Raw genomic sequence first — 23,288 nt, forward strand, 5'->3', positions numbered from 1 at the left:
CATACTCTCCCCTCATCTGTAGCCCCCTCTCCTACATATTCCACACCTGCAGCCCCCTCCCCTGCATACTCTCCCCTCATCTGTAGCCCCCTCTCGTGCATATTCCACACCTGCAGCCCCCTCCCATGCATACTCTCCCCTCAAAATTCAGCCCCCTCTCCTGCATACTCTCTCCTCACCTGTATCCCCCTCTCCTGCATACTCTCCCCTCACCTGTAGCCACCTCACCTGCACACAACTGCAGCCCCCTCTTCTGCATACTCTCCCCTCATCTGCAGGCCCCTCTTCTGCATACTCTCCCTTCACCTGCAGCCCTCTCTTCTCGATACTCCCCCCCCCCCCTCACCCGCATACTCTCCCCTCACCTACAGCCCCCTCTCCTGCATACTCTCCCCTAACATGCAGATCCCTCTCCTGTAACCTGTAGTGCCCATTTCTGCATACTCTCCCTTCACTTACAGCCCCCTCTCCTGCATACTCTCCTCTCACCTGCAGCTCCCCACCCCCACGTAAATTTGGTTTATTTTTCAAATTTACAAACCTTCAGTAGTTTGTAATAAATCGCTGAACACAACTAATAGAACAAGTGCTTCCTCCGAATTCAGCACAAAATGCCATTTTAACCAACTCCTGCAGTCTCAGGATTATTAACCACCTGAACAGAATCCTCCATAAGAGCACAATTTGTCTGGCTGGTGATGTGCCCGGTGGGGGGTTGATTGTGCCCGGTGGGGTTGATTAGATTTGGGGCTGCATGGCTTCCTCTGACACTGGTACTGCAGCGTGTAGTGGGCAGGATGGATTAAATCAGGTATCCGGATGCAAAATTCAAATCAAGAACATTAGTGACCTGGAGGCCATTGCCCATGAGGACTGGGCTTACATTGCTCAGGAACGCGGCCAGAAGCCGGTGTCTGGTGATGCATCATGGCTGCAGCAGGTCATAACAGCCAGAGGGGCTCTACCAAGGACTAAAGACGACGGTCATGAGGGGTGAATAATCCTGAGATCGCACGAGTCAGTAAAATTAATATTTGGTGCTAATTTTGGAGAAACAACTTGTTCTCTTAGTCATTTAAAGATTTAGATCCTTCTTGTTTCACTGGTTTATTGCAAACAGCAGGAAGTTTGTAAAGTTAAATAAAGTTTGCTAATAAACTGAATCTGCGGGGGGGGGGGAATAGTGATGATTGCAGCTATATAGCAAAATGTACAACAAAAAAAATAAATAATATAGCAGAATACAAAGCAAGATACGGACAGCGATTCAAGTGAAAAAACCCAAGTCCTTTCCTATAAGAGGGGACAATGAGGGTCCTGCACCCCCTGTACGGCATGAACGTATTGCAGGGGCGTCCGATCTCAGGCATGGACGTGTACATTCCTGTCTCACAGTATGCACATTACATTTGCCTTCAGGCACCGTTTTTTCCTGCTCTCCCTCGGCCCCATTTGCTTTTACACATTCACTGAAAAATTCTGTACCTGGATGAATATATATGTACAGAGGCTGCAGCTAAAGGAAATGTAGGGGGAGAAACATGGAAAACGGTCTGTGTCCACAGAGCTACAGCAATGTCACACGCTAATAGCACTGCCCCTAAGGAGGGATTACCATACAAAGTATAAAGATCAAACAAGGAGACAATAAGGAAGCACTCCGGGAAAATCTGACACGGATCTGTCAGGTTTCGGTACTGCAGGGGTGGGGCTCGTCGCCATCTTTGGTGATTATGTTCCGCCCCTGCATATTTTTTCTTATTTTAATGATGTAACTCACCCGCCTGGCTCCGCCCACTGGTGATGTCATTATCGTCTTGTGTGGTGGTGGGAGCCGGGCGATCAACCTGCTGAGTCATCTTCTTCCTATAGGGAGAAGCCGAGAGATGAATCCCCTGTGTGGTCTGTGTAGTTAATATATATATGGTAACAAGACGCAATCACAGATCATGAAGTGTGTCCGAAGAGCCCCAAGTCCAGTGGCGTCACTGCTGAGACACCCCCAAAGGGCTGGTGAAAAAGGGACAAAATCGCTACCTGCGGGCCAGCATCTGATTCATTTCATGCATGAGTCCTCCGCCGCCTCCACCCCCGGTCGATGCTCCTCCACTAGTGCGGCTAATATCTGGCTTAGACGGGCCACCACTGCTAGGAGAGGAACCTCCAGACTCCTCCTGCTGTAACAAGTAATAAAAGGGTCAATAAATAATCAATATTCCCTTATCCCTAACCAGCCACTTCCCACATCACCCACCTCATATATCATCTGTGACCCCATACCTTCCTCCCCTCACCTAACCTGCAGCCCTCTTCTTTCACAACACCAGAAATCCCCACCACAACTGCCCCCTCCCACCTAATCTGTACCCCTCTCATCCCATCACACCTGCCCCCTCCCACCTCACCTGCACCCCCCACTTGCCACTTCCCACCTCACTGGCCCCCTCCCACCAGACCTGCACCCCCTCGTCTGCCTCATCCCACCACACCTGCCCATTCCAACCGCACATGCACCCCCCTCGTCTGCCTCATCCCACCACACCTGCACCCCCCTCATCTGTCTCATCCCACCACACATGCCCCCTCCAACCTCACCTGCACAGGACGAGGGAGGGGGCATGTGTGGTGGGGTAAGGAGGGGGCCTTGTCCCACCATACCTGCACCCCCTTCGCCTGCCTTAATTCACCATATCTGCCCTCTGCCACCTCATCTGCAACCCCCTCCTTAACCCACCACAACTCCCACCTCATCTGCACCCCCCTCATCTCTCAACCCAACACACTTGCCACTTCCCACCCCACCTGCACCCTCTTCCTTATCTTACCACACCTGTCCCTTCCCACCCCCACACTTGCACCCCCTCCTTATCCCACCACAGCTGCCCCCTCCCCTCCCACCAGACCTACACCCCTTCATCTATTTCATGCTACCACACTTGCCACTTCCCACCTCACCTGCACCCCCTCATCTGTTTTATCCCACCCCACCTGCACCCCACCTCCTTAAGCCGCCACACTTGCCACTTCCCACCTCACCTGCACCCCTTCATCTGTTTTATCCCACCCCACCTCCTTGAGCCGCCACACTTGCCACTTCCTACCTCACCTGCACCCCCTCATCTGTTTTATGCCACCCCACCTGCACCCCACCTCCTTAAGCCGCCACACTTGCCACTTCCCACCTCACCTGCACCCCTTCATCTGTTTTATCCCACCCCACCTCATTGAGCCGCCACACTTGCCACTTCCTACCTCACCTGCACCCCCTCATCTGTTTTATGCCACCCCACCTCCTTAAACCACCACACTTGCCACTTCCCAGCTTACCTGCACCCCCTAGTCTTCATCCCACCAGACCTTCCTCCCACCCCACCTGCCTCCCCACCTCCTTAAGACGCCACCCCCACCTTTGTACAATCTGCCGCTTCTTACCTTTGACACTTTTTTCAGCTTGGCTGCAGCTAACGCAGCTGCCAGGCCTCCTCCACTGTTTGCCGCAGGCCCTCCAGACATTCCTCCTGAAGGCAGAGGGGGAGGAGGAGGAGGACCACTCCCAGGTGGTGGAGCTGGTGGCCCCCCAGGTGGAGCTGGTGGCCCCCCAGGTGGAGCTGGTGGCCCCCCAGGTGGAGGCGGTGGTCCTGGTGGTGGAGGGGGTCCAGCTGATGGTGGAGTGACTGAAGCAACTAAAAGAAAAGAGTAATGGTAATTGCAGGCGATTGTACCCCGTCAACCATAGAAGCCTCCCAATGTGTATAAATGATGATGGGAAGAGGAAAACCCTCATCAGTTGCACGGAGATTAGATTATGGGGCAGCAGGCAATTATCACTGCTGGGTCATGGGGGTGTCACTTATTGACTCCAATGATTTAACATTCAAGCCCCCCAGGGTCCCCTCACCTGGACTCTGGACACTCGGCTCCCGTTCTGGCTGCGACCTGTGGACAGAGGATGAGACTGATAAGAAGAGGCACCAATCTACAAAGCCCGCCATAGTCTCATCACTGCACCCCATACACTGGGCGCAGGCGGTGCTGCTGCTGGCACTCACCTCCTTGGCGGTTCCGGCTCTTCTACTTTGGGTCCATTCTGACTTGGCCATGGCGCACCTGCAAAAAAAGACACCTGTGATAGGCTCCGCCCCTGGTCAGCGCGGCGGTCAGGTCACATGACTGCGAGGTGCACACCCGATCTTACCAGTTTCCAGACAATCAAGAGCCAGTGTTATCCCCGCAGCGAACTGTCCGGCCTCCTCCTTGCTGCTGAAGTTCAGCCCCCACACCTGCCGCGCGTCCCTCCACTGGTGGAAATTGGGCGTAGCCTGGTTGTACTTCAGTCCTCGGATCAGGGGGCAGTTAATTACAACCTGCTGAAGACAAGAAGATAGAAGAGGAGAGATAAACAACCAGCCTCTTATCACACAGCAGCCTCCATGTGCAGAGGAAGCCTGCAGGGGTCACCTCGGCCAATGGTGGAAAGACGCCATGTTTATGAACTGCTCTAGAAGAAAACCGTATTTGTTGCCCATACCAACCAATCACAGCACAGCTTTCATTTTCTATGACCATTCTAAGATGTGAAGCTGTGCTGAGATTGGTTGCTATGGGCAACAACAACAACAAATGTCAGATTTTATAATGTGGGAAGATTTATGAAACGGCCTAACCTTTAAAGAAAGAAAAGGGGTGAGGGCCACCGAGACCCTCAGCTCACCGATAACCATGGAGACGAATATCAACCAACTACAGAAAAGGACAGAGGGCTTTATTTATCAAAATTGTCCTTGTTGCCTATAGCAACCAATCACAGCTCAGCTTACATTTCTTAAACAGCTCTGGTAAAATGGAACCTGTGTTGTGATTGGTTGATAGTGGTAACAAGACAAGGTTTTGATTTGATATATCTGCCCTTAATGTGCGGGGTCTGCCAGGAGCGGCCGGGGGTGCCCCCACAGGGAGAGGGTGCGGGTCTCACTTCACTATGCGAGGAGCCATTGGAGGTTATTTTAGTATTTGTTAAAAATTTCACATTGGGACCCACAGGCTTCAAGGTACGCCACAGACGACAACTGTTACATGTGGAATGCACCGCGAGACAATAGAGCAACACCGGCATGAAACGGAGAAATCACCCGGACCAGCACGCGAGACTCCGGTCATAGAGGGCCACCGTCCGCAGATCACATGACTGCGCCGAGCTGCACCCGCGACGTGTCCCCCAACTTCATATACAAAGCTGGGCCTATAAACTGGACCTGTGCCCGGGAGACATCAGCCCAAGGTTCTGCTGCGCAATTACTACACAAGGGGGGAGCTGCAGCCACAACTATACGTTACAACACGTCCTTCCTGTGTCCACACCGCAACCCCCTGAGCAGGCGATACGACGGCCGGAGGGTGAGAAATCACCTGACACGCCATCACACCGAACAACTAATAACTGTATATACCGTGTGTGTGTGTGTGTGTATATAAATATATATATATGTGACGCCCTAGCAAAACCAGGTAGTCACAGATGACTGTACCCCCCACCAAGGGTACAGGAATCGCCTCCTCCTTGGGAATTTACACCATACACCCCACACACGGAACACCAGCCACAAATCCTAGTCGCCCCCCCCATGACACACAGGACACACCAGTGGGCGGGACCAGGCGGATGGGAACGCCCACCTTGGGGTGTTGAGGTGACACGGGGCGGGGACCAGTGAGTTGCAGTTGGAGTTGAGCTGAGGAGAGTCGGAGTGCAGAGTGGTCAGGGTTGGAGCCCTGGAACCACGGGAGGACCGACTAGGTGGCAGACGACTCTGTAGGGCCACAAGAGGCGGCGACTCGGTCGCGGGAGACCCAAAGTGGACCGGGGCAGGGTCGTAGCCCACCGTTACCGACAGAGGGAATCCGGTCCAGAGGCCGTGCACGGGCGGGGTACCTGGACCCTAGGACAAGGCAAACTTCAAGCCCCTTGTTAATTAACCAGCGGGACAAGGTACCAGGCCTTGCTCCCAAAGAGAGAAGCCTAGATAGAGCAAACCAGCAGCCCAACGCAGGGAATAGGGTGTCTGCCAAGAACCCATTGAAGTCCCACGGGTCAGCGTCTGCGGGCAACGTCTCCCTATGCGTCCAAAACTGCAAGGGAGCGGATTTCTCCAGTTCCACGCGGGGTTAATCCATACACCACAAAAACATGAGTGTGGGAGGAAGGGCCCCTACACTGCCAACCCGTGTGCGGGACCAGCACACCCCTCCAGAGGCAACCGGCATCCGGCCTTGGTTTACAATACGGACTTGGTGTAATTTCTTCCTAATTATGAGTATACTGGTGTTATCCGGTCCAACCCGCCGACAGCACCCCAGCCCTGCTCCTCACCCTCACCTGGGCCCCGGGACTACACCTCTCCCTTACCCACTTACCACCTTGCTGCCCCAACGTCATCGGTCCCGGACGCCGGCCCTGAGAGGCAGCGGCGGTGCCACCATCCCATCACCTTAACCCACGGGTGGCGTCACAGACAATCTCCCCTGTAAATACCCCCCTCTTTCACTGTGTGCGTGGACGGGCGGTTGCGCGAGCCCCGGGCCCGGTCGCCACTCGAGCCCCAGACACGATCCCACACCCGAGCGTCACTCGAGCAGCCCCGGTTGCCGCAGCGGAGGTGACACCTGTCCGCGACACACACTATATATATATACACACACACACACACACACACACACACTATAGAGCTCTGTACTGTAGAGCGGTCACACTACGGAGCTCTGTACTGTAAGAGCGGTCACACTTCAGAGCTCTGTACTGTAAGAGCGGTCACACTGTAGAGCTCTGTACTGTAAGAGCAGTCACACTATAGAGCTCTGTACTGTAAGAGCGGTCACACTATAGAGCTCTGTACTGTAAGAGCGGTCACACTATAGAGCTCTGTACTGTAAGAGCGGTCACACTATTGAGCTCTGTACTGTAAGAGCAGTCACACTATAGAGCTCTGTACTGTAAGAGCAGTCACACTATAGAGCTCTGTACTGTAAGAGCGGTCACACTATAGAGCTCTGTACTGTAAGAGCGGTCACACTATAGAGCTCTGTACTGTAAGAGCGGTCACACTATAGAGCTCTGTACTGTAAGAGCGGTCACACTATAGAGCTCTGTACTGTAAGAGCGGTCACACTATGGAGCTCTGTACTGTAAGAGCGGTCACACTATAAAGCTCTGTACTGTAAGAGCGGTCACACTATAAAGCTCTGTACTGTAAGAGCGGTCACACTATAAAGCTCTGTACTGTAAGAGCGGTCATACTATAGAGCTCTGTACTGTAAGAGCGGTCACACTATGGAGCTCTGTACTGTAAGAGCGGTCACACTATAGAGCTCTGTACTGTAAGAGCGGTCACACTATAGAGCTCTGTACTGTAAGAGCGGTCACACTATAGAGCTCTGTACTGTAAGAGCGGTCACACTATGGAGCTCTGTACTGTAAGAGCGGTCACACTATAGAGCTCTGTACTGTAAGAGCGGTCACACTATAGAGCTCTGTACTGTAGAGCGGTCACACTATAGAGCTCTGTACTGTAAGAGCGGTCACACTATAGAGCTCTGTACTGTAAGAGCGGTCACACTATAAAGCTCTGTACTGTAAGAGCGGTCACACTATGGAGCTCTGTACTGTAAGAGCGGTCATACTATAGAGCTCTGTACTGTAAGAGCGGTCACACTATGGAGCTCTGTACTGTAAGAGCGGTCACACTATAGAGCTCTGTACTGTAAGAGCGGTCACACTATAGAGCTCTGTACTGTAAGAGCGGTCACACTATGGAGCTCTGTACTGTAAGAGCGGTCACACTATAGAGCTCTGTACTGTAGAGCGGTCACACTATAGAGCTCTGTACTGTAAGAGCGGTCACACTATAGAGCTCTGTACTGTAAGAGCGGTCACACTATAAAGCTCTGTACTGTAAGAGCGGTCACACTATGGAGCTCTGTACTGTAAGAGCGGTCACACTATAGAGCTCTGTACTGTAAGAGCGGTCACACTATAAAGCTCTGTACTGTAAGAGCGGTCACACTATGGAGCTCTGTACTGTAAGAGCGGTCACACTATAGAGCTCTGTACTGTAAGAGCGGTTACACTATGGAGCTCTGTACTGTAAGAGCGGTCACACTATAAAGCTCTGTACTGTAAGAGCGGTCATACTATAGAGCTCTGTACTGTAAGAGCGGTCATACTATAGAGCTCTGTACTGTAAGAGCGGTCACACTATAGAGCTCTGTACTGTAAGAGCAGTCACACTATAGAGCTCTGTACTGTAAGAGCGGTCATACTATAGAGCTCTGTACTGTAAGAGCGGTCACACTATAAAGCTCTGTACTGTAAGAGCAGTCACACTATAGAGCTCTGTACTGTAAGAGCGGTCACACTATAAAGCTCTGTACTGTAAGAGCGGTCACACTATGGAGCTCTGTACTGTAAGAGCGGTCACACTATAGAGCTCTGTACTGTAGAGAGGTCACACTATAGAGCTCTGTACTGTAAGAGCAGTCACACTATAAAGCTCTGTACTGTAAGAGCAGTCACACTATGGAGCTCTGTACTGTAAGAGCGGTCACACTATAGAGCTCTGTACTGTAAGAGCGGTCACACTATAGAGCTCTGTACTGTAAGAGCAGTCACACTATAGAGCTCTGTACTGTAAGAGCGGTCACACTATAGAGCTCTGTACTGTAGAGAGGTCACACTATAGAGCTCTGTACTGTAAGAGCGGTCACACTATAGAGCTCTGTACTGTAAGAGCGGTCACACTATAGAGCTCTGTACTGTAAGAGCGGTCACACTATAGAGCTCTGTACTGTAAGAGCGGTCACACTATAGAGCTCTGTACTGTAAGAGCAGTCACACTATAGAGCTCTGTACTGTAAGAGCGGTCACACTATGGAGCTCTGTACTGTAAGAGCGGTCACACTATGGAGCTCTGTACTGTAAGAGCGGTCACACTATAGAGCTCTGTACTGTAAGAGCGGTCACACTATGGAGCTCTGTACTGTAAGAGCGGTCATACTATAGAGCTCTGTACTGTAAGAGCGGTCACACTATGGAGCTCTGTACTGTAAGAGCGGTCACACTATAGAGCTCTGTACTGTAAGAGCGGTCACACTATAGAGCTCTGTACTGTAAGAGCGGTCACACTATGGAGCTCTGTACTGTAAGAGCGGTCACACTATAGAGCTCTGTACTGTAAGAGCGGTCACACTATAGAGCTCTGTACTGTAGAGCGGTCACACTATAGAGCTCTGTACTGTAAGAGCGGTCACACTATAGAGCTCTGTACTGTAAGAGCGGTCACACTATAAAGCTCTGTACTGTAAGAGCGGTCACACTATGGAGCTCTGTACTGTAAGAGCGGTCACACTATAGAGCTCTGTACTGTAAGAGCGGTCACACTATGGAGCTCTGTACTGTAAGAGCGGTCACACTATAGAGCTCTGTACTGTAAGAGCGGTTACACTATGGAGCTCTGTACTGTAAGAGCGGTCACACTATAAAGCTCTGTACTGTAAGAGCGGTCATACTATAGAGCTCTGTACTGTAAGAGCGGTCATACTATAGAGCTCTGTACTGTAAGAGCGGTCACACTATAGAGCTCTGTACTGTAAGAGCAGTCACACTATAGAGCTCTGTACTGTAAGAGCGGTCATACTATAGAGCTCTGTACTGTAAGAGCGGTTACACTATGGAGCTCTGTACTGTAAGAGCGGTCACACTATAAAGCTCTGTACTGTAAGAGCAGTCACACTATAGAGCTCTGTACTGTAAGAGCGGTCACACTATAAAGCTCTGTACTGTAAGAGCGGTCACACTATGGAGCTCTGTACTGTAAGAGCGGTCACACTATAGAGCTCTGTACTGTAGAGAGGTCACACTATAGAGCTCTGTACTGTAAGAGCGGTCACACTATAGAGCTCTGTACTGTAGAGCAGCCACACTATAAAGCTCTGTACTGTAAGAGCAGTCACACTATGGAGCTCTGTACTGTAAGAGCGGTCACACTATAGAGCTCTGTACTGTAAGAGCGGTCACACTATAGAGCTCTGTACTGTAAGAGCAGTCACACTATAGAGCTCTGTACTGTAAGAGCGGTCACACTATAGAGCTCTGTACTGTAGAGAGGTCACACTATAGAGCTCTGTACTGTAAGAGCGGTCACACTATAGAGCTCTGTACTGTAAGAGCGGTCACACTATAGAGCTCTGTACTGTAAGAGCGGTCACACTATAGAGCTCTGTACTGTAAGAGCAGTCACACTATAGAGCTCTGTACTGTAAGAGCGGTCACACTATGGAGCTCTGTACTGTAAGAGCGGTCACACTATAGAGCTCTGTACTGTAAGAGCGGTCACACTATGGAGCTCTGTACTGTAAGAGCGGTCACACTATAGAGCTCTGTACTGTAAGAGCGGTCACACTATGGAGCTCTGTACTGTAAGAGCGGTCACACTATGGAGCTCAGTACTGTAGAGCGGTCACACTATAGAGCTCTGTACTGTAAGAGCGGTCACACTATAGAGCTCTGTACTGTAAGAGCGGTCACACTATGGAGCTCTGTACTGTAGGAGCGGTCACAACACGGAGCTCTGTACTGTAAGAGCGGTCACACTATAGAGCTCTGTACTGTAAGAGCGGTCACACTATGGAGCTCTGTACTGTAGGAGCGGTCACAACACGGAGCTCTGTACTGTAAGAGCGGTCACACTATAGAGCTCTGTACTGTAAGAGCGGTCACACTATGGAGCTCTGTACTGTAAGAGCGGTCACACTATAGAGCTCTGTACTGTAGAGCGGTCACACTATAGAGCTCTGTACTGTAGAGCGGTCACACTATAGAGTTCTGTACTGTAAGAGCGGTCATACTATAGAGCTCTGTACTGTAGAGCGGTCACACTATAGAGCTCTGTACTGTAAGAGCGGTCACACTATAGAGCTCTGTACTGTAAGAGCGGTTACACTATGGAGCTCTGTACTGTAAGAGCGGTCACACTATAGAGCTCTGTACTGTAAGAGCGGTCACACTATGGAGCTCTGTACTGTAGAGCGGTTACACTATGGAGCTCTGTACTGTAAGAGCGGTCACACTATGGAGCTCTGTACTGTAAGAGCGGTCACACTATGGAGCTCTGTACTGTAGAGAGGTCACACTATAGAACTCTGTACTGTAAGAGCGGTTACACTATGGAGCTCTGTACTGTAAGAGCGGTCACACTATGGAGCTCTGTACTGTAGAGCGGTCACACTATGGAGCTCTGTACTGTAGAGAGGTCACACTATAGAACTCTGTACTGTAAGAGCGGTTACACTATGGAGCTCTGTACTGTAAGAGCGGTTACACTATGGAGCTCTGTACTGTAAGAGCGGTCTTAATATACTGAATATATAAATCTCTCTAATATCTTTTTTGACAGCTATAAGACAAGTTTTCTGCGCTAGATTACGGTACTTGCTGATCCAATTGTTTATTTCGGTTTCTATATTTGGAGTCAGGCTGAGCTGTGGATTTGATCGACATGATCAACGTCTCACTGGTTAAATCTGTGGAATTTTTGTGTTGTAACTTAAATCACGTTTTGTGCTCCAATCACACCGAGAGCTGCAGTCACCGATCTCTACTACTACACTGTTTATTATACTCCAGTCACCTCCAGAGCTGCAATCTCTATTATCCTATTGTATCTAGTCTTTTTGTGAAATCCAGGGCTGCAGTCCACGTCTATTATGCTCCGGTTACATCCAGAGCTGCAGGCCACGTCCATTATGCTCCAGTTACATCCAGAGCTGCAGGCCACGTCCATTATGCTCCAGTTACATCCAGAGCTGCAGGCCACGTCCATTATGCTCCAGTTACATCCAGAGCTGCAGGCCACGTCCATTATGCTCCAGTTACATCCAGAGCTGCAGTTCATGTCCATTATGCTCCAGTTATATCCAGAGCTGCACTCCACATCTTGGGGTACAGTAATGGGGTGCATGAAACATCTGAGCTCAAAACATGAGTTCTGATATTTCCAGGTGAGTGTGGGAATGCCCTAACATTACATATGTACAGAGGGATGTGAGCGGCTCCTGTACTCACACCCCTGCCCTGTGGCGGTGGACACATTCCTGGAATAGCTCATCCTCCAGACCCCTGTCAGACCCACAGCCGGGAGGCGCTCTAGAGTCAGCCACTCTCGGGGGTCTCACCCTATAGATCAGTCACACAGGAGAATGGGAAAGTGGAGACAGGACTCTCATCATCTCTAGACTCGGAGACTCATGTCTGTTATACACTAGCCCCATCAAGAACTCACTCCCCATAGGCACCGCTCACCTACCGGGGCCTAACTGTATACACGGCACACACATACATAGTACATACTATACACTCATATACTATACATACTCTGTGCATGCTTTACATAAAGATGGCAGAGGCTATAAGAAGATTGCCAACACCCTGACGCTGAGCTGCAGCACGGTGGCCAAGACCATACAGAGGGTTTGCAAGACAGGTTCTCCTCAGAACAGGCCTCACCATGGCCGGCCACAGGAGCTGAGTGCACGTTATATCCAAAGGTCGTCTTTTAGGAATAGACGTAAGAGTGCTGCCAGCATTGCTGCAGAGGTTACAGGGGTGTCCACCTGTCAGTGCTCAGACCATATGCCGCATACTGCATCACATTGCTGTGCATGGCTGTCATCCCAGAAGGAAGCCACTTCTAAAGATGATGCACAAAAAAGCTGCAAACAGTTTGCAGAAGACAAGACGACTAAGGACATGGATTACTGGAACCGTCCTGTGGTCTGATGAGACCCAGATAAACTTATTTGGTTCAGATGGTGTCAAGCGTGTGTGGCAGCAAACAGGTGGGGAGAACAAAAACCATTGTGTCCTGCCTACAGTCAGGCATGGTGGTTGAGGGTTATGGTTTGGAGCAGCATTAGTGCTGCTGACTGTGGGGGCTACAGATCATTGCGAGAACCATGAATGCCAACATGTCCTGTGACATACTGAAGCAGAGCAGGATCCCCTCCATTCATAATTCAATACGATAATGACCCCAGACACCCCTAAGATCACCACTGCCTCGCTACAGAAACTGAGGGTAAAGGTGCTGGACCGGCCGAACGTCTCCAGACCTAAACCCCATGGAGCATCTGTTGTGCCTCCTCAAACGGAAGGTGGAGGAGCGCAAGGTCTGTAACATCCACCAGCTCTGTGATGTCATCATGGAGGATGGAAGAGGATCCAGCGGCTCCTGTGAAGCTCTAGTGACCTCCAGGCCCAAGAGAGATAAGGCCGTGCAGGAAAATAATGGCGGCTGCACAAAGTATTCACACCAAGGGCACAATTTGGCCATTTTCACATAGGGGTGTACTCAGTTTTGTTGCCAGCGGCTTAGACATTACTGGCTGTGTGTTCAGTTATTTACACTGTTATACAAGCTGCTCACTGACACTGCACATTGTATACAAGCTGCACACTGACACTGCACATTGTATACAAGCTGCGCACTGACACTGCACATTGTATACAAGCTGCGCACTGACACTGCACATTGTATACAAGCTGCGCACTGACACTGTACATTGTATACAAGCTGCGCACTGACACTGCACATTGTATACAAGCTGCGCACTGACACTGCACATTGTATACAAGCTGCGCACTGACACTGTACATTGTATACAAGCTGCTCACTGACACTGCACATTGTATACAAGCTGCGCACTGACACTGCACATTGTATACAAGCTGCGCACTGACACTGCACATTGTATACAAGCTGCGCACTGACACTGCACATTGTATACAAGCTGCGCACTGACACTGTACATTGTATACAAGCTTTGGCCTTCTGGTGAAATTTCAGGATGATCCTATAATGCCCTCTGACCTGTTCAGGTGACCTTAATATGACCTCTAATCTTCTGAATGCACACGTCCAACTGTTCAATGTTTCAGGACTTTTAGCAGAACTTGCCGTTCTCTAACAAGGAGCTTAAGGGCAAAATTCACAACAGGCGTTTGATCCATGAATCGCCCAATAAACGTAGTCCTCCTCATCGTGCTGTACACATTTTGACGACATGAGACCAAGATGACACCTAACAATTGATCAGCAGCATTGTGAGGCTTCAAGCAGGAGGTTCTCAGACAGAAGAAGCCACTGAGCTCGGAGTGTTACCAGCAGGTTGTACAGATATACAGAGAGACTGGGAAGAGTCACAGAAGGGCAGAGAAGTGGACGACTTTTGGCCCCATCCCACACTAGTGACAGCTTCATTGTGAATAATGCCCTGTGGAACCGGATGATGATTGCCACACAGCGCCAGGCACATTTAAGGGAGGTGAGAGGGCCCCCCCCGAGTGTCACGTCAGACCATTCAAAATTATTTACATCAGTGTGGTTTGCGTGCTAGACAACTGCAAGGTACCTGACCGCACCACCAGGCACAGGCGTCATCTACGTACCTGACCACACCACCAGACACAGGTGTCATCTACGTACCTGACCATACCACGAGGCACAGACGTCATCTACGTACCTGACCACACCACCAGGCACAGGTGTCATCTACGTAACTGACCACACCACGAGGCACATGTGTCATCTACGTACCTGACCGCACCCCCAAGCCCCGGCGTCATCTACGTACTTGACCACACCACCAGACACAGGTGTTATCTATGTACTTGACCACGCCACAAGGCACAGGTGTTATCTATGTACCTGACCTCACCACGAGGCACAGGTGTCATCTGACCGCACCACCAGACACAGGTGTCATCTACGTACCTGACCACACCACGAGGCCCAGGTGTCATCTACGTACCTGACCACACCACGAGGCACAGGTGTCATCATCTACATACCTGACCTCACCACGAGACACAGGTGTCATCATCTACATACCTGACCTCACCACGAGACACAGGTGTCATCTACGTACCTGACCTCACCACGAGACACAGGTGTCATCTACGTACCTGACCTCACCACGAGGTACAGGTGTCATCTACGTACCTGAACTCACCACGAGGCACAGGTGTCATCTACGTACCTGAACTCACCACGAGGCACAGGTGTCATCTACGTACCTGACCTCACCACCAGGCACAGGCGTCATCTACGCTTGACGAGGGACCAGTGGGCCTCAGTACTCGGCACTGTTGACAGTCAATTCATGCTGAGCAGAAATGATGGGCGCTAACGATGTTGGAGAGGATTCTAGGAGAGCGCTGTGCATCAGCCGCTGCTGTCACCAGACGAGCATTTGGTGGTGGCGGTGGTTACAGTGTGGGCCGGTGTGTCTGGTCAGTACAGAACGGCCCTACACTGTGTGACTGGTGCAGTGACAGCCCTGACTACTGGAATAACACCATTAATCCAGACATTATACCTCTGCATGAACAACACCGGCCATATTTCATCTCAATGGAGGACAATGCTCCACATCACCGAGGTCACATCATTAGGGAACGGCTGCTGGAGACTGGGGAACCTCAAATGGAGCAGCTGCACGTTCTCCAGACCTGAATCCCATAGAAAATCTGAGATCAGCTGAGTCGCCCTGTAGAGGCCGTAACTCTGTACCCCAGAACCTCAATGACCGGAGGGTGGCCCTTCATGGGACGCCGACCTCCGCAGACAATAACTCCACTGGTGACCAGCAGGAGGCGTCGTTCTCAGCTGGAATTGATGCTGAAGACCACATCACAAGTTACTGAGACACTGACATATTGGGCGAAGGGGTATATTCACCACTGCTGTTGGCTTTTGTTTAAATAAATTGTTTGAGATGAGGAAATCACCATTGCTGCTTCTACTTTCATGATAAAATATCAATGTAGAGGGAACTTTTTATATTTTCCATAAATTTCACCCAAAGCCAAATATCCCTCACGTTTTGTGATTAGTGTATACTATATACTTCTATATGGTACATACACACATTACAATATGTAATACCCCAGGCGGTACCTGCTGATCAGGCATCTTCCTCCCCACCACGCGGTAGGACTGGGTCCCTGGGCTGTAGAAGAGCTGGACACGGCTGTGTCCCACGGGACCAGATCCGGCATTGATCCACTTCTTACTGGAATCATCGTAGATCATGACGGTGGCTCTGGCCGTGATCACCGGTGTCTCACTGCAGAGAAGAGGAAGATGATGAGCTAAGAAAGCAATGACCAACACCCCCACAACAACTCCCATCATCTCCTGATATACTGGAGGTCACCCCATCCTGCACAGCTGACAGTGTCCCACCCTGTGGACGCACAGGTACATAGAGACTATTGTCAGGTGTAATAGGGGGTCGGCTCTGTATACAGGTAAGTATGTACACCCCCCGACCACCAGGAAGTCACTCCTGACACTGGCATCACGTCATTCCTGTCCACGCAGCGCCTGCGGCTGTCACCACACTGTGTATCGGACACAGGCAGCGCGCGCAAGAGCTGACAATTCAAACCTGGAGCGCGCTGACATCATACACAGCGCTGACATCATACACAGCGCTGACATCATACACAGTGATGACATCATACACAGCGCTGACATCATACACAGCGCTGACATCATACACAGTGATGACATCATACACAGCGCTGACATCATACACAGCGCTGACATCATACACAGTGATGACATCATACACAGTGATGACATCATACACAGCGATGACATCATACACAGTGATGACATCATACATAGCGCTGACATCATACACAGTGATGACATCATACACAGCGCTGACATCATACATAGCGCTGACATCATACATAGCGCTGACATCATACATAGCGCTGACATCATACACAGCGCTGACATCATACACAGCGCTGACATCAGACACAGCGCTGACATCAGACACAGCGCTGACATCATACACAGCGCTGACATCATACACAGCGCTGACATCATACACAGCGATGACATCAGACACAGCGCTGACATCAGACACAGCGCTGACATCAGACACAGCGCTGACATCAGACACAGCGCTGACATCAGACACAGCGCTGACATCATACATAGCGCTGACATCATACACAGCGCTGACATCATACACAGCGCTGACATCAGACACAGCGCTGACATCAGACCCAGTGATGACATTATACACAGCGCTGACATCAGACACAGCGCTGACATCATACACAGCGATGACATCATACACAGTGATGACATCACACCCTGCTATATATATAGTGTGCTGTGCATACATCCCCGCCCCACCTTCCCCTGATAACTTTACAATCAGTCTGGTCTGAGGGAGAATATATCAGCGCCTATAAATAACGTGTCATTGTAGTGTGACGCCCGGCATCCTGTGTTATGGCGCACAGCGCGGTATATAAAGCGGTACAGAACGTGTCACATTTCATCTAGACTGTCAGACACACAAAACAAAAATATAAATGTGGTTTTCCCTCAGCTCTCCACCTCCCGCCCCCCGCTGCATGTTGTGGTTTTGTCTATATAAGGCTATGAGAAGCTGACGGGAGCTACCACAATGACTGAGAAGAGGGAGGGAAAAAGGAAGTAAGGAATGAGCACACTGCTCAGACACCAAAAATAATCCCACATTCCTGCCCAGTCTGACGGTCACCCAGGTGTTATACAGTGTGATGTCACCATCCTCCAGGTGTTATACAGTGTGATGTCACCATCCTCCGGGTGTTATACAGTGTGATGTCACCATCCTCCGGGTGTTATACAGTGTGATGTCACCATCCTCCAGGTGTTATACAGTGTGATGTCACCATCCTCCAGGTGTTATACAGTGTGATGTCACCATCCTCCAGGTGTTATACAGTGTGATGTCACCATCCTCCGGGTGTTATACAGTGTGATGTCACCATCCTCCAGGTGTTATACAGTGTGATGTCACCATCCTCCGGGTGTTATACAGTGTGATGTCACCATCCTCCGGGTGTTATACAGTGCGATGTCACCATCCTCCAGGCGTTATACAGAGCAGTGTGATGTCACCATCCTCCAGGTGTTATACAGAGCAGTGTGATGTCACCATCCTCCAGGTGTTATACAGTGTGATGTCACCATCCTCCAGGTGTTATACAGTGTGATGTCACCATCCTCCAGGTGTTATACAGTGTGATGTCACCATCCTCCAGGCGTTATACAGTGTGATGTCACCATCCTCCAGGTGTTATACAGTGTGAGGTCACCATCCTCCAGGTGTTATACAGAGCAGTGTGATGTCACCATCCTCCAGGTGTTATACAGTGTGATGTCACCATCCTCCAGGTGTTATACAGTGTGATGTCACCATCCTCCAGGTGTTATACAGTGTGATGTCACCATCCTCCAGGCGTTATACAGTGTGATGTCACCATCCTCCAGGTGTTATACAGTGTGATGTCACCATCCTCCAGGTGTTATACAGTGTGATGTCACCATCCTCCAGGTGTTATACAGTGTGATGTCACCATCCTCCAGGCGTTATACAGTGTGATGTCACCATCCTCCAGGCGTTATACAGTGTGATGTCACCATCCTCCGGGTGTTATACAGTGTGATGTCACCATCCTCCAGGCGTTATACAGTGTGATGTCACCATCCTCCAGGTGTTATACAGTGCGATGTCACCATCCTCCAGGTGTTATACAGTGTGATGTCACCATCCTCCAGGTGTTATACAGTGTGATGTCACCATCCTCCAGGTGTTATACAGTGTGATGTCACCATCCTCCAGGTGTTATACAGTGTGATGTCACCATCCTCCAGGTGTTATACAGTGTGATGTCACCATCCTCCAGGTGTTATACAGTGTGATGTCACCATCCTCCAGGTGTTATACAGTGTGATGTCACCATCCTCCAGGTGTTATACAGTGTGATGTCACCATCCTCCAGGCGTTATACAGAGGGTGATGTCACCATCCTCCAGGTGTTATACAGTGTGATGTCACCATCCTCCAGGTGTTATACAGTGTGATGTCACCATCCTCCAGGTGTTATACAGTGTGATGTCACCATCCTCCAGGCGTTATACAGAGGGTGATGTCACCATCCTCCAGGCGTTATACAGAGGGTGATGTCACCATCCTCCAGGCGTTATACAGAGGGTGATGTCACCATCCTCCAGGCGTTATACAGAGGGTGATGTCACCATCCTCCAGGCGTTATACAGTGTGATGTCACCATCCTCCAGGCGTTATACAGAGGGTGATGTCACCATCCTCCAGGCGTTATACAGAGGGTGATGTCACCATCCTCCAGGCGTTATACAGTGTGATGTCACCATCCTCCAGGTGTTATACAGTGTGATGTCACCATCCTCCAGGCGTTATACAGTGTGATGTCACCATCCTCCAGGCGTTATACAGTGTGATGTCACCATCCTCCAGGCGTTATAGAGTGTGATGTCACCATCCTCCAGGCGTTATACAGTGTGATGTCACCATCCTCCAGGTGTTATACAGTGTGATGTCACCATCCTCCAGGTGTTATACAGTGTGATGTCACCATCCTTCAGGTGTTATACAGTGTGATGTCACCATCCTCCAGGTGTTATACAGTGTGATGTCACCATCCTCCAGGTGTTATACAGAGCAGTGTGATGTCACCATCCTCCAGGCGTTATACAGTGTGATGTCACCATCCTCCAGGTGTTATACAGTGTGATGTCACCATCCTCCAGGCGTTATAGAGTGTGATGTCACCATCCTCCAGGCGTTATACAGTGTGATGTCACCATCCTCCAGGTGTTATACAGTGTGATATCACCATCCTCCAGGTGTTATACAGTGTGATGTCACCATCCTCCAGGTGTTATACAGTGTGATGTCACCATCCTCCAGGTGTTATACAGAGGGTGATGTCACCATCCTCCAGGCGTTATACAGAGGGTGATGTCACCATCCTCCAGGCGTTATACAGAGGGTGATGTCACCATCCTCCAGGCGTTATACAGAGGGTGATGTCACCATCCTCCAGGCGTTATACAGAGGGTGATGTCACCATCCTCCAGGCGTTATACAGAGGGTGATGTCACCATCCTCCAGGCGTTATACAGAGGGTGATGTCACCATCCTCCAGGCGTTATACAGAGGGTGATGTCACCATCCTCCAGGCGTTATACAGAGGGTGATGTCACCATCCTCCAGGCGTTATACAGAGGGTGATGTCACCATCCTCCAGGCGTTATACAGTGTGATGTCACCATCCTCCAGGCGTTATACAGAGGGTGATGTCACCATCCTCCAGGCGTTATACAGTGTGATGTCACCATCCTCCAGGCGTAATACAGTGTGATGTCACCATCCTCCAGGCGTTATACAGAGGGTGATGTCACCATCCTCCAGGCGTTATACAGAGGGTGATGTCACCATCCTCCAGGCGTTATACAGAGGGTGATGTCACCATCCTCCAGGCGTTATACAGTGTGATGTCACATTCACACAGATGTTATACAGAGGAGCATGATGCCACCATCCATGAGGTGTTATTGAGAGAAGCGTGATGTCATCAACACCCAGATTTTGTATAAAAAAAACAAGAGCGTATAGTCCCTATCATCCAGGTGTTATACAGAAGTACCTCATATCATAGTAACCAAGTGTTATAGAGAAAAGCGTGAGGTCACTGACACCCGGGGGTTATACAGAGAGGATTGTGAGGTCACCGTCAGCCAGGTATTGTGTCACCATCCTCGGGGGTTGTATAGAGAAGCGTGAGGTCACAGTCCTCCAAGTCTTATAGAGAAGCTTAAGGTCACCCAGATGTCATACAGAAAAGAGGTGTTATAGAGAAGAGGAGCATGTATACACCCTAATATAGCACCCGTGAGCACAGTATCTATACACATATATGATGCCTCCAGCTACAGTATACACCTGTATATAATACCCCCTGGTTACAGAAAATACCCGTATATAAGAATGCCCCCAGGGACATTCTATACAGACATATAATAACGCGTGATAAAGTATATTCCCTTATGTAATATATAAATGGTTATATACTGTAATACTCCCAGGTACAGCATATACTGTACCCAGGGATATTAAATGTGAGTATATACTGTACTGAAGGGGGGTGTATTATATAATACCCCCCATCAGTACAGTATATACTACCTATAATAGCCCAGGGGGTACAGTATATGCCCAATAATACCCCCCATCCCCTTCAGTACAGTATACAAGCACACAATACACCCCGGTACAGTATATACTCACATATAATACCCCGGTGACAGTATATATTACTGTAATAGCACCAGGTACATTATACACCCTTCTATAATACCCTGGGGACAGTGTATATCCATAAATAATCCACCCCTGGGTACAGTATATACCCATATATATATTACCCCCGGGTACAGTATATAGCCATATATAATACCCCCCTGAGTACAGTATATACCCATATATATTACCCCCTGGATACAGTATATAGCCATATATAATACCCCCCTGAGTACAGTATATACCCATATACAATACCCCTGAGCACAGTATACACCCGTATATAACAGTATAGCGACACATGGAGTAGACAGGACGTGATCAGCGCTCACCTCATGCTGCTGGCGCCTCCTCCTGGTAGGAATGTGCCCTCACCTGTGCTGCCCCCACCCTAAGTCTCTGCCCCGGGCCCTCAGCTATCTGGGCATAGCAGGAAGTGGCCCCTGCAGCAGCTGCCTCCTCCCTGGCCGGTGTGTGTGCAGCCTGTCCCTGGCTATGTGCAGCAGGTCTGCAGAGGCATGTGTCTCTTTTCTTCCTTCTGTCTCTCCTTTCTCTCTCTTTCTTTTAAACAATTTTTTTTATCTCTACTGGCTAACACGGTACAAAGATATATTTTACTCCTTTCTCTCTGTCTCTTTCTTTCCTCTCTCTGTTACAAGCTATCACTTCCTCTCTTTTGGGTTCTGCCTTCTCTTAAAGCGGCGACAAGCCACAGCCTCACCACTTAAAGCAGCAACGCCACATGCACCTTCCCCCACAGCAGGAGCTGCAGCCCCCAGGGGTCTGTACAGTTTGAGGGAGGGGAGATCACACCTGGCAGGTGACAAGATGAGAGGATCTATTATCCAGTCTAAATCCACCGGGGAGATCTAGAACAACTGAGAACAGCGGATCTCCGGCCCGGGCGGAGGACATGTGCGGTGCCCGGTGCAGGACGAGGTGACGGGAGGTTTAATCATAGTGAGATCATCGCTGTCTATGGGAAGAGCTTACTGGAGTCTAGACATGGGGAGGGGGGAAGGGGTCAGGGTACAGTATACAGAGGGGAAGGGTGGGGGGCGCTGCCTGCACAGAGCCTGATGACTTATATTTCTAGAAGATAATTCCACAATACAGACCCCTGCGGAACTCTGAATGGAGCGCCCTCCCCCACAGATCCCAGGACAGGCGCCCACGCCCTCCCCCACAGATCCCAGGACAGGCGCCCACGCCCTCACCCCACAGATCCCAGGACAGGCGCCCACGCCCTCCCCCGCAGATCCCAGGACAGGCGCCCACGCCCTCCCCCGCAGATCCCAGGACAGGCGCCCACGCCCTCCCCCGCAGATCCCAGGACAGGCGCCCACGCCCTCCCCCGCAGATCCCAGGACAAGCGCCCACGCCCTCACCCCACAGATCCCAGGACAGGCGCCCACGCCCTCCCCCCACAGATCCCAGGACAGGCGCCCACGCCCTCCCCCCACAGATCCCAGGACAGGCGCCCACGCCCTCCCCCGCAGATCCCAGGACAGGCGCCCACGCCCTCACCCCACAGATCCCAGGACAGGCGCCCACGCCCTCCCCCGCAGATCCCAGGACAGGCGCCCACGCCCTCCCCCGCAGATCCCAGGACAGGCGCCCACGCCCTCACCCCCACAGATCCCAGGACAGGCGCCCACGCCCTCACCCCCACAGATCCCAGGACAGGCGCCCACGCCCTCACCCCCACAGATCCCAGGACAGGCGCCCACGCCCTCACCCCCACAGATCCCAGGACAGGCGCCCACGCCCTCACCCCCACAGATCCCAGGACAGGCGCCCACGCCCTCACCCCCACAGATCCCAGGACAGGCGCCCACGCCCTCACCCCCACAGATCCCAGGACAGGCGCCCACGCCCTCACCCCCACAGATCCCAGGACAGGCGCCCACGCCCTCACCCCCACAGATCCCAGGACAGGCGCCCACGCCCTCACCCCCACAGATCCCAGGACAGGCGCCCACGCCCTCACCCCCACAGATCCCAGGACAGGCGCCCACGCCCTCACCCCCACAGATCCCAGGACA

At 50.9% G+C, this 23,288-nt stretch overlaps 1 protein-coding gene across 2 annotated transcripts in view; it reads right to left on the reverse strand.

Moving 5' to 3' along the window:
• The window catches only part of VASP (vasodilator stimulated phosphoprotein), a 26,508-nt gene extending 4,600 nt beyond the window's left edge, over window positions 1-21,908 (reverse strand). Inside the window, exons 1-8 of one of the 2 annotated variants that reach the window (XM_075323102.1) lie at window positions 21,576-21,908; window positions 16,005-16,173; window positions 4,196-4,364; window positions 4,050-4,107; window positions 3,899-3,936; window positions 3,433-3,683; window positions 2,038-2,177; window positions 1,781-1,866 (exon numbers count right to left, since the gene is read on the reverse strand). In XM_075323102.1, coding sequence (XP_075179217.1) covers window positions 1,781-1,866; window positions 2,038-2,177; window positions 3,433-3,683; window positions 3,899-3,936; window positions 4,050-4,107; window positions 4,196-4,364; window positions 16,005-16,173; window positions 21,576-21,580 — 916 coding nt within the window. In that variant the 5' untranslated portion in view covers window positions 21,581-21,908. Of the gene's footprint in view, window positions 1-1,780; window positions 1,867-2,037; window positions 2,178-3,432; window positions 3,684-3,898; window positions 3,937-4,049; window positions 4,108-4,195; window positions 4,368-16,004; window positions 16,174-21,575 lie in introns of both variants that reach the window. The other variant, XM_075323101.1, reaches the window with a different exon arrangement.
• Between the last annotated feature and the right edge of the window lie 1,380 nt (window positions 21,909-23,288).

The sequence above is a fragment of the Anomaloglossus baeobatrachus genome, chromosome 9 (genome assembly GCF_048569485.1).
Source record: "Anomaloglossus baeobatrachus isolate aAnoBae1 chromosome 9, aAnoBae1.hap1, whole genome shotgun sequence".
Classification (NCBI taxonomy): domain Eukaryota; kingdom Metazoa; phylum Chordata; class Amphibia; order Anura; family Aromobatidae; genus Anomaloglossus; species Anomaloglossus baeobatrachus.